Genomic DNA, 12,434 nt, shown 5'->3' on the forward strand with positions numbered 1-12,434 from the left:
AACTGAGCAAACTCTGTACCAACCTACAACAAAGAAAACAGCCAGAGGAGGCTTCGCAGGGAAAAGGTTTGGCAGTAAAGACCCAGCCCAGGTCTCCAAGACTGGCAATTCAGAGCTCTAAGACTGGCTCTGCTGCCCACCAGACCCAGGTCTCTTTTCCTCTGTGTGTATGTAATTACAGCTGCACTATGGGCACTGGTTCGAGTCCCAGCTGTTCCACTTCCAACACATCTCCCTGCTAATGAGCCTGGGAAAACAGCAGAAGATGGGCCAAGTGCTTGGGCCCCTGCATCCACATGGGAGACCGGAAGAAGCTCCTGGCTCTTGACTTCGACCTCGCCCAACCCTGGCCATTTGGGCAGTGAACCAACAGATGGAAGATCTCTATCTCTCTTTTCTCCCTTTCTTTCAGTAACTCTGCCTTTCAAGTGGATAAAATAATCTTTAAAAAAAAGAATGGCAGTTAAAGCATGAAATCAGAAGCCAAGAAAAGACCTGGCACCATATTATCATCACCCAATCCCACAAATCTCCAGGTTTTATCCACGATGCCCACAATCAGGACTCTTTGTCCCAGCAGTTCCACTGGGGGATTTTTACTTCCTGTTTTCACATGTACAGGGGAAATACACACAGATATTTGTGTTAATTATGCTGAGAGCAACAACAATTAAAAACAACCTGAAACATGTACCACTGGGGCTCTGGCCAGATAAACCATGGACCCGGGACAGAGCGGTGCACCTGGGCATGGTGGCTGGAGATGGGGCAGGAGGCACGTTGTCACCTCTTACCTCTTAGGCTGCTTTTTACAGCTTTCAGCCACACAGACCTCAACAGCTGGGGAGGGAGGAGGAAAATCTGGACTCACCTTTAATTTCCAGAAGGTTGTATCCATCCCAGCCCCGAGGTTGAGGACTTGACAACGACATTCTGTTTTCTGTAGAAACGCCTTTACAAGCTGACCGACACCGTGGACTCGCGCGAAATATCCTGAGACAGGGAGAGAGACAAGCTACCGCTTAGTGATGTCAGCAATTAGTCCCCCACCCCCAACCCACACGGGGAGGCGGAGCTCAGCAAAGCTGCAGGGAGCTGTTCAAGGCGCCTTCTGCTTCTCAGCAAGGACACCCAGGCCACAGACCTTGGCCTCTCTCCACTGCATCTGGCGGGCGGGTTTCTCCAGGATGCGCTCACTTAGACCCGTGCTGCCCAGGTCCCTGTGGGGAGGGGCATGGCCGGCTGGCACAGGGGCTGCTCGTGGAGTCACCACATGAGGTTGGAATGTGGTTGGTGCCACAGGGGCCAGAGGGGGTCCTGCTCACTGCCAGGAGCTTTCGTCTTAGGAGGACATCAAACTGCCACCTGCTCTCCCCAGCACTTCTCAGTTCTGTGCCCTCCTCACTGTGCACTGTCACAAGGACGCTGTGGAATGGCTTCAGTCCGCAGCTCACACCAGGAATCTGAGGGCTCTTCAGAAGGTTCATGGACAACAAGTCATATGAACAAGCCGCCCATGGACTTCAGAGCCGTGTACACCAACCAAGCAACCAGGACTCCGGTTTCCACGAGCTCTCTGGTACCCTGGTGTCTCTGGTTAGGCGGCTGACCTCACACGGGTGCCAGCACACCTGCTATGTGCCCTGACCCCGAGCCAGGTGCTGGGATGTCATGGTCTAAGGGACACACATGGTTCTGCCCTTGTGGGCTTCAGTCCACTGCAGTGTGGAGCAGGAGTAACCCAGAGATGGCCAAGGTGACCACAGCACACAATAAAAGCTTCTAAAGCAAAAAAAAAAAAAAAAAAAAAAAGGAATTGGCCCTACAAAGCCCATCTGACAAAGGAGCAAAACAGAACACCTAGGGCCGGCAACACGGCACCACCGGTTAATCCATTACTTGCAATGAGGAAATCCCATAACAGAGCACCAGTTTGCGCCCCAGCTGCTCTGTTTCTGATCCAGCTCCATGCTAATGCACCCTGGAAGGAGGTGGATGATGGACCAAGTGCTTGGGCCCCTGCACCCATGTGGCAGACCTGCATGGAGTTCCAGGCTCCTGGCGTCAGCCTGGCTACTGTGGCCATCTGGGGAGTGAACTAGCAGACAGAAGATCTCTCCTCCTCTCTGTCTCTCCCTCTCACTGTTACTCTGCCTTTCAAATAAATAAAATAAGCCTGTAAAAAAACAACAATAACAACAACAACAAAAAAACAAACACTGGCCCTTCTTCATGCCCAAAGGATTATCTTTGATGTGAGAAATGCCAACTTTCAAATTCTCTCTTTTAAAAGTTATTTGTTGGCTCAATAGGCTAATCCTCCACCTAGCGGCGCCGGCACACCGGGTTCTAGTCCCGGTTGGGGCGCCGGATTCTGTCCCGGTTGCCCCTCTTCCAGGCCAGCTCTCTGCTATGGCCAGGGAGTGCAGTGGAGGATGGCCCAGGTGCTTGGGCCCTGCACCCCATGGGAGACCAGGAAAAGCACCTGGCTCCTGGCTCCTGCCAGGGTCAGCGCGGTGCGCCGGCTGCAGCGGCGGCCATTGGAGGGTGAACCAGCGGCAAAGGAAGACCTTTCTCTCTCTGTCTCTCTCTCTCACTGTCCACTCTGCCTGTCAAAAAAAAAAAAAAAAAAAAAAAAAAAAAAAAAAAACAAACAAACAAACAAAAAAAAAAAAAAGTTATTTGTGCCAAATCAAATACAAGCTATTTAATCTTGAGAAACATAAAATGCTCAGTTTTATTTAACACAGACAAGTTTTACATCGAAACAGTTGCACAACAAGCTCTTCCTGTTAGTCTGGTTTCCAGGGCCAGCGGTATGCTACAGCAAGTAAAGCCACCACCTGCAGTGCCAGCATCCCATACGGGAGCCAGTTCGAGTCCCAGTGGCTCTACTTCTGATCCAGCTCCCCAGTGTGCCTGGGAAAGCAGTAGCAGATGGCCCAAGTGCTTGGGCCTTCGACCCAAGTGGGAGACCCAGAAGAAGCTCCTTGCTTGTGGCTTCAGCCTGGCCCAGCTCTGGCTGTTGTGGACATCTGGGGAGTAATCCAGGGGCTGGAGACTTCTCTCTCTTTGCCTCTGCCTCTCCCTCCTGAAACTTCACCTTTCAAATAAATAAGTAAATCTTTAAAAGAAGAAGAGAAAGAGAAAGAGAAAGGGAAAGAAAAAGAAAAAGAAATGGACAAAGAATAAGAAAAAGAAAACAAGCTTTCTATGGCTACAGTGAACCCACTCAGGACTCCAGTAAAATGCAAACTTTGGGTGAGGAAATGGGGCAGATAACTCTATTTATTTATTTATTTTTAAGATTTACTTCTACTTCATTTTTTTTTTTAAGATTTACTTACTTATCTGTAAGTCAGAGTTACACAGAGAGTGAAGAGGAGGCAGAGAGAGACAGAGAGACAGAGAGACAGAGAGGCTGCATTGGCCACAGCTGGGCTGATCTGAAGCCAGGAACAGGAGCTTCCTCCAGGTCTCCCATGCAGGTGCAGAGGCCCAGAGACTTGGGCCATCTTCTACTGCTTTCCCAGACCATAGCAGAGAGCTGGATTGGAAGTGGAGCAGCCTGGACACGAACTGGCATCCATATGGGATGCTGGCACTGCAGGTGGCAGCTTTACCTGCTACAACACAGCACCAGCCAGCAGATGACTTTCAAAGTGAAGGAGACCGTATTTCTCATCCTGTTCCTTTCACCTCCACCCTGAACACACCAGAAGCTCCAAGTAAAATGTTGGCCAGTGAGGAGAGGCCCGAAGTAAGCAGGTGCCAAAGAAAATGACTTAGGTCTTGGTGCATAAGCCTGGAGAAAGGACACGGGACACAAAGCAGGAAGAAGGGAAGATGGGCAGGCACTGTGCTGTGGTAGGATTAGCTGTGGCTTGGGACGCCTGCATTCCATATCACAGACCTTGTTTCATTCCTGCCCACTACACACTTCCTATCCAGCTCCCTGCTAATGTACTGGGAGGCAGAAGATGGTCCAAGTGCCTGGATCCCTGCCACCCACGTGGGAGACCAAGGATGCAGTTCCAGGCTCCTGGCTTTGTAACAGTCCAGCCCTGGCTGTTGTGGGCATTTGGGAAATGAACCAGCAGATGGAAGATCTCTGTTTCTCCCTGTCATTCTGCCTTCAAATAAATCTAAAAACTTGAAAGAAAGAACAGAGACAGAATCAAAGTGCTCAAAGTGTGTGGGCGAAGAGTTTTTAAATTGCACATGATTATTTTAATAAAAAATTTTTTTAATTTATTTATTTGAAAGGTAGAATGACAGACACACAGAGAGAGATCTTCCATCTACTGATTCATTCCCGAAACGCCTGCTAACAGCCACAGCTGCCAGGTCAAAACAAGGAGCCAGAAATTTCACTATGTCTTGGGCCATCATCTGCTGGCTTCCCAGGTACATCAGCAGGAAACTGGATTGCAAGTGGATGTGCCTGTCCCAAGCGGCAGCTTAACCAGTTGCACCACAACACCTGCCTCTATGGACGATATTTGAGCATAGCATTTTTTAAACATTTGTTGCAATCTGGCAGAGTAACCTTGTTTCTGCTCAATATACTAGTAAATAATTTGGCCTTGTTCTTTGTATGTCTTCATTTTATTTTCTGGTAAATCATTTTTATCATATTGTAGGGAAATACCACCCATGAGGACTGGAAATGGAAGACAAGGATCCTTACTGCACGCTCTCGGGGCAGCACCCTCCTACGGGGTTGTAGGCCCCCCAGTCCAGAGGCAGAGGGCGAGAGGAGGAGGAAGGCATGCTGGCGTGCAGCTGGGCTCAGGGCTGGGGGACACTGCGTGGCAGGTCTCTGCCTCTGCAGCACGGAGGGAAACCCGCCTCCAGGGCACAGGAGGGAGGAGAGGAAAGGGAACAGCCCTGTTCTCAGGAAGCGGCACTTCAGCCTCTCTGCTGTCCTTACAGAACTTCCCTCAGGAGTCCTCTGCGGGCCCACGTCCCTGCACACACAGTGTGACAGCCATCTGGCCAGTTTTTCCTTCTGGCTGAGAGTACGGCAGGCTCCTGGCTCCAATCCGTTAACCTCCTTGATGGAAATTACTCGCAGAGCCTAACGGTCTTATTACCTAACACCATCACGGGGCCATAAAAAGTTATCTTTGACATGAACACAATTCACAGTAAAAGATTTTTGAATGGGACTCAAACAGAAGAATCATGTTCAATGTCACCTTAAGAGGAATATAAAATAAAATTATAGGGGCCAGTGCTGTGGAACAGCAGGTTAACGGCCTGGCCTGAAGTGCCGGCAGCAAAGAGAGAGAAGTGGTGGTGGTTCGAGACCTGGCTGCTCCACTTCCGACCCAGCTCTCTGCTATGGCCTGGGAAAGCAGTAGAAGATGCCCAAGTGCTTGGGTCCCGGCACCCACGTGGGAGACTTGGAAGAAGCTCCTGGCTTCGGATCGGCACAGCTCCCACCTTTGTGGCCAAGTGTGGAGTGAACCAGCGGATGGAAGACCTCTCTCCCTCTCTCTGCCTCTCCTCTGTGTAACTCTTACTTTCAAATAAGAGTTACACAGAGGAGAGGCAGAGAGAGGGAGAGTAAATAAATCTTTAAAAAATAAATAAATCAAAGTAAAACTACAGTAGGAGGCTTTTCTCGTATCAGATTCACAAAGATGAAAGTCTCACAGGTGCTGGCACTGGTGCAGTGAGTGGGTAACTGCGGACTGCAACACAGGCGCCCACATCAGAGCACCGATGGCTGTCCAGCTGCTCCACTTCCCATCAGCTCCCTGCTAATCCACCCGGAATGCAGCAGAGGACGGCCCAAGTGCTTCAGCCCCTGCCACCCACTTGGGAAACCGGATGGAATTTCACGCTCCAGATTTGGTCTGGCCCAGCCCCGGCCACTGCAGCAGATGACTTAAATATTTAAAAAAAAAAAAAATCTGTGTTAAAAAACGTTGTATGAGGTGCAGTGCTGGGAAATGAGCACTCTCCTATGCTGCTGAAGAGGGCACTGGGTCTCCAGTTAACAAACCCCCACACCTCTGGCCCCGGGGGAGGGAGGTGGTCACTTGCCTCTGTTGATCTCGGGGGCCTTCCTCTCCTTAGACAGTCTCACAAAGTGCTGGATGTAAGGGTCATGCCAGTAGCCGAGGCTCACCGCAAACCTGAAGATGGAGGGAGGTGGGCAGAGATTAGCAGGTTCAGGCCAAGGATCTGCGGCCAAGCTCACAGGAAGCAGCTCCCGATCTCCTGGAGAGCCGTCCAGCCCACAAGGCCAACACATGCTCGCTCAGTGCCCCACCGCAAATGCAAAGACTCACCATCCACCCATCCCTCCACCTGTCGCACAGCTCCTCGCGTTTCCCATGTTGGTTTTCCCTCACAGGACCAACTCCCGTCCCAGGGCCGAATGCCACATACTTCCTGCAGGAGACTTGCCACCATTCATCCCATCTATCACTAGCAAACGCACTGGCCAGGGCTAGTCAGGTCACTACTACTCGAAAAGCAGTAGACGAGAAGCTCAGTACAGAGAGAGGGGAGGCTGAAAGAGAAAGAGAGGTCTTCCATCTGCTGTTTCACTCCCCAGTTGGCCGCCATGGCTGGAGCTGCACCAATGCAAAGCCAGGAGCTTCTTCCAAGTCTTCCACGTGGGTGCAGGGGCCCAAGGACTTGGGCCATCTTCTACTGCTTTCCCAGGCCATGGCAGAGAGCTGGATTGGAAGTGGAGCAGCCAGGACTCAAACTGGCACCCATTTGGGATGCCGGTACTGCAGGTGGCAGCTTGCCTGTTATGCCATACCGCAGGCCCCTCGAAACTACTCTTAACTATGACACTGCAGAGGTCATGGTGAAGAAGCCAGAAAAATGCACACAGAACAACTGCAACTTGCAAAATGCTCAGGGTCCCCTAAATCTTCTCTGGCCAAGGTTGGTGTTTCCACTACGGGAGCTGAGACCCTGATTCCACGGGAAGCCTCCTGCCAGCCTGCGTAGATCCAGCTCAGGACAACTAAGCCATGGAAACAACGTGGATCCCTACGGCCACACCCAGCTTCTGTGGGCCTGCAGCCAGTTCTCCCGGTGCTTATTGTGTGAGACAATCAATCAATGTCTTGACTATTTCAGCCAACCTGAGTCAAGCTTCTGGTACTCACGGCCTCAGCCTCCTCACTGCTGTCCAGCGCAACATCACGTGTCCGTGTTGCCTGATGAGCAAGCTGACATTTAAGGGGGGTGTGTGCTCTATGGTGAGTCTACGGAGAGACTCCAAGCTGCCAAAAGCATGTACCCATCTCTTCCCTGCTTTTTCTCTACCAAGAAGACTTACCTGTACCTTGACTACAACAGGGCCTAGGTGCCAAGTTCTACATAAGCACGTCTCCCACAGCCTCTAACATCTGCACACCCACAGACATCCATAAAGAAGCATCTACATTCAGCTTCTCAATGCCTCAACTCAACACAAAAAGAGGCAGAGCACTCACTAATGAACACACTTTTCTCTATAAGCCCAGACTGCCCAAGGGAAAAGAGCGGACCACACTGCAACGTTGAACTTCTTCTAAAACAGTGCTTGTCAGGCACTGAGTTGTGACTCAAACATTGTAAAAAATCAGCTTAATAGTTTTCAAATACACATTTTTAAAAACTCTAGGCTAGAGGGCCAGCGCCGTGGCTCAACAGGCTAATCCTCCGCCTTGCGGCGCCGGCACACCAAGTTCTAGTCCCGGTCGGGGCGCCGGATTCTGTCCAGGTTGCCCCTCTTCCAGGCCAGCTCTCTGCTGTGGCCAGGGAGTGCCGTGGAGGATGGCCCAAGTGCTTGGGCCCTGCACCCCATGGGAGACCAGGAGAAGCACCTGGCTCCTGCCTTTGGATCAGTGTGGTGTGCCGGCCACGGCTGCCATTGGAGGGTGAACCAACGGCAAAGGAAGACCTTTCTCTCCGTCTTTCTCTCTCACTGTCCACTCTGCCTGTCAAAAAAGAAAAAAGAAAAAGAAAAAAAAAAAACTCTAGGCTAGGGTTAAATAGAAAATATCAGCTTGCACTTCAGGCAGTAAAGCCTAAAACTGTCTTGAAACTTCTGTTTCCAGTGTATGCTAGGGGTGTAAGTGCTAGGGGTTTGAGAAATGATTTCAAAGGGATCACCCAGTGCCACCTAGTGGCGAAAGCTGTATCTGCCGCTGACACAAGAAGGGTGGACTAGTGACTTCATGTCCTCCCATTTTGAAGGCTGGGAAGAAGCAGGGGAAAGGATCCAGTCAGCTTCAACAGCCAGCGCAGGAACTGTTTCAACAGTATCACAGCCCCTGTTCTACAACTCGCGCAAGGAAGACACTTGCCGCACTGCTGTGGAACCTTACTGAAAAGCTGATCAATCACCTCCCTCTGGAAGTACAAACTTGGATTCATTTCTGCCCCCTTGGACCACAGAGAGGAGTTTCTACTGCTCTCGACTCAGGAATACTCAATACTATTGGTTTAGGCAAGCAACACGTATTGTCTGCCATGTGCTAGGCCCTGGTGATACAGAGGAGCGAAAGAGAAAGGACAGAGGCACAGATAAGCAGAAGATGAGGACAAGGGCAGGTGCTCGGCACAGCAGTTAAGCTGCTGCTTGGTACATCTGTGTTCATATCAGAGCAGCTGGTTCAAGTTCTCGCTTCCTTCCCATCCAGCTTCCTGCGAATGTGCACTCTGGGAGGCATCAGGTGACAGCTCAAGAACTTGGGTTCCAGCCACTCCCATGGGAAGACTGAGTGGAATTCTGACATCAGGCTTCAACCTGGCCCAGCCTTGGTTATTGGGGGTATTTGGGGAGTGAATAGGAGACAGAAGATCTTTCTCATCCTGCCTTTCAAATAAAATGAAAATAAACAAATTTTAAAAATAAACTCTTGGGGCCAATGCTGTGGCATAATGGGTTAAACCCAGCCTGCAGTGCCGACATCCCATATGGGCGCCAGTTCGAGTCCCAGCTGCTCCACTTCCAATGGCCTGGGAAAACAGTAGAAGATGGCCCAAGTCCTTGAGCTCCTGCACCCATGTGAGAGACCTGGAAGAAGCTCCTGGCTCCTGGCTTTGGATCAGCTCAGCTCTGGCCATTGCAGCCATTTAGGGACTGAACCTGCAGATGAAAGACATCTCTCTCTCTCTCTCTCTCTCTGTCTCTCTCCCTCCCTCCCTCCCTCCCTCTCCCTCTCCCTCTCTCTGGCTCTACCTCTGTAACTATGTCTTCAATAAATAGAATGAATATTAAAAAAAAAAAAAAGTTCTTGGGATGGAAACATAAAACATCACACTTAGTGAAATAAGCCAGTCCCAAAACGACAAACACCATATGTTCTCCCTGATCTGTGGAAACTAATAGAGCACCTAAACGGAAATCTACAAAAATGAAACTGACACTTTGAGATGCCACAACTTTGAATAGCCCTTGTCTCAACTGTTGAGGAACATTTTTCCCATATTATTTGTTGGACTCTTAGTATAGTTATTCATATTTGTATAAAGGGAATTGAAAATAGACTTTAGTAAAAAATAAGAATGGGAATAGGACATGGAGGAGGAAGAGGGTGGGAGTGTGGGCGGCAGGGTGAGTACAATGGGAAGAATCACTATGTTCCTGAGGTTGTACTTATGAAATGCATGAAGTTTGAATTCCTTAAACAAAAGGTTTCTGGGAAGAAAAAAAACACACATACAAGTCACAGAAAAATATATAAAATAAAAAATGGAACAAATTCTTAGACGTTTTAAGAAATGTAGCATGTGCTGGGGAGGAGATGAAGAGGGGAACAGGCATTTGGTCTAGTGCTGAGCCCCTGTGGAGGACGCCTGTGTCCCACATCAGTGACCCGGGTTCAAGAGCCCGCTCCAGCTCCCGATTTCAGCTTTCTGCCAGCGCAGACCCTGGGAGGCAGCAGTGACAGCACAAGGAATTGAATTCCTGCCGCCCTATGGGGGAGACTTGGATTGAGTTCCCACCTCCTGATTCAACCCTGACCCTGTCCTGGTCACTGTGGACATCTGGACAGTTAAGCAGAGAATGCGGGCTGTCTCTCAACCAAACAAGCATGCACAAAATAACTGAGAAATGAAGGCTATGCTAACACCGAGGACGCCCGTGAAGAAGGGATGGGCTCTGGAGGAGGGGACGGCCGGGCTGGGCTCTGGGGAGCAGGATAAGTCGGCTGTACAGAAGGCGCTCCAGACAGGAGGAGGAGCAGCGAGAAGGCGGGGAACGGATGTTGGCACTCCCGCAGCAGACAGGCTGCAGGACTGGCAGGGGAGGTTGGAGAGGGCAGCCTGCTCACGGCGCACAGAGCCTGGCAGGTGTCTGGGACTCAGCAGGAGAATACACTCGACACAGCCAGGGATGCACATTCAACCAAAAGGTAGCAGGTGCAAATCTACCCAATATATACCAAGTAATACAAGTATACCCAATCACCACCCCAGTTCCTCAAACTCCAAACGTTCTTCTTGCCAGCCCTCAAGTCTAGATGCTTACACGTGGTTTCCATGCTCTGTGCTTTGAATGTCCACACTGAACTCATGCTGAAATCTAATTCCCATTGTGGGCAGTTAAGAGTGGAAACAATCCAACTCTGCTAGCTGGGACTCAGGGAGGTAATTAAGAGTAAATGAGGTCACGAGGGTGGGGCCCAAGTCCCATGGGATTATGGCTTTGTAAGAGGCGCAACAGAGATCCCAGCTAGGACACTCAAGTCCCCCTTGCAGGAGACACCCTGCACTGCCTCTGCACTCTGCAGAGTCCTCCCCACCCACCCCAGCAAGAAGGCCCTCAACCCCTCAACTTCCCAGGCTGAGAACCCAGAGTTCAATATACCTCCTTTCCTTAGGACTCACCCAGTCTGTGCCATTCACTTACAGCAACAGACCATCACTAAGACGCCATGCTGCCTCTGGGGAAACAGGACTGAGCGCATCATCGGCCCTGGCACAGGGGCCAGGACAAAAAGACTGACGACTCCCTGGTGGGAAACACCAGCAAGGGAGGACTGTTGGGTGCTACTGGCAAGTGGGTGTCAGGATTTACAGGCCATAGGCTGGCGATTAAGCAAACCAATTACAGTGTACCCATATGATGAGATCCAAACCAGTCATTTAAAATACAAACCAGAAGGGTTAGACATGGCAAGATGGTCACAATATCCTGCTGAGAGACATGGGTACGACCAGAAATACATGTAACGTGTGTGTGTCTGTGTAACACAGAGAGTTACTAGGGGAGTGATACCAAATTATTAACTCTTCATTTGGGGAGTGCGCCAGTGCATGGAAGATCGCTCCCTCTCTCTCTGTAACTCTGCCTTTCATACAAATAAAAAATAACTTTAAAAAAAAAAAAAAAAGGGTGGCCAAAGTCCCTGTTCTGCTTGCTCTAACTGATCTGCAGCATGTTGGGAAATGACAGTTCCACTGCACCTGCCAGTCCTCAGATGTGTCACATGAGGATTCTGGAAGACTTTGGAGAGTGAAGATTCCAGTGGTCAGGACGTGGTGAGATACATAACCCAGAGAGCATCTCTCCTATTCTTATATCCTGACTTCATGGTTCAAACTCAGATTCAAAGACCCAAAAAATTCAGACTTGGAAAAACCTTAAAGAGTCTCCCAGTCTTTATTCAATCCACTGCTGCTTTCCATTTCCATGACATTCACACCCCATCTGTCAGCTTAAAATGTCTTTGAATCATTCTTTGTCTTAATACAGAGGTCTGATGAGCCATCTAGCATTTTCTTGTACCACGACACAGTGAGATACCTAACTACTAAAATATAAGGTGTCTGCCTGTGTAAAGTCCCCAATCACACACACACTCCTCCCATGGGAAGCTCCAGTCTGGCCCAGCCACCCATACATTCCAGAAGCATTTACTGGCTGTGCCTTATCTGCTTGAGTGCCAACCACAACAATGGCTCCTTCATCTGAAAGGTGTGAAATTCCCTGCAGTGGCTGCAGGGAAAGCAACAGGGCTCTCCCTGCTCTCCCACCTGTGAGCATCAAAGCTCATTTACTCCTTCAGTGGACATTCACCGAGCACTTCCTCTGTGCCAGGCATCATTCCAAATGCTTGGGAAGCACTTAACACTCTGACCCCTGTACAACACTCTGTGGAAGGCACTGCTATACAGACTTGGGTATGGGGTATTGGAATCCTGCACTATTAACATGGGGCACTTCATTCCACTGCTTTCCAAGCCTACCTACCCTCCTGCATTTATACCCACCCCACACAATTGTTCTTTCTCCCATAACACTTTAGTTGCTCAAATGGCATGCCTGTGTATGTATGGGGACAAACACACATTTTGACAATGGCAAGAATCAACGGACTATTCCTCACAATAAAATGTCCAGTTTGGGATTTTTAACTGCCCACCACCTGTGGTCTTGAAGATGATACACTACTTTCAACTCTAAT

General features: G+C 49.8%; 1 protein-coding gene across 1 annotated transcript in view; it reads right to left on the reverse strand.

Moving 5' to 3' along the window:
- LCMT1 (leucine carboxyl methyltransferase 1) overlaps positions 1–12,434 on the reverse strand; it is a 57,982-nt gene that overhangs the window by 31,551 nt on the left and 13,997 nt on the right. The window contains exons 2-3 of the mRNA XM_002711830.5: positions 6,055–6,146; positions 872–993 (exon numbers count right to left, since the gene is read on the reverse strand). Of these exons, the coding sequence (XP_002711876.2) occupies positions 872–993; positions 6,055–6,146 (214 nt within the window). The remainder of the gene's footprint in view (positions 1–871; positions 994–6,054; positions 6,147–12,434) is intronic.

This window comes from Oryctolagus cuniculus, chromosome 19 (genome assembly GCF_964237555.1).
Source record: "Oryctolagus cuniculus chromosome 19, mOryCun1.1, whole genome shotgun sequence".
NCBI classification, from domain to species: Eukaryota; Metazoa; Chordata; class Mammalia; order Lagomorpha; family Leporidae; genus Oryctolagus; species Oryctolagus cuniculus.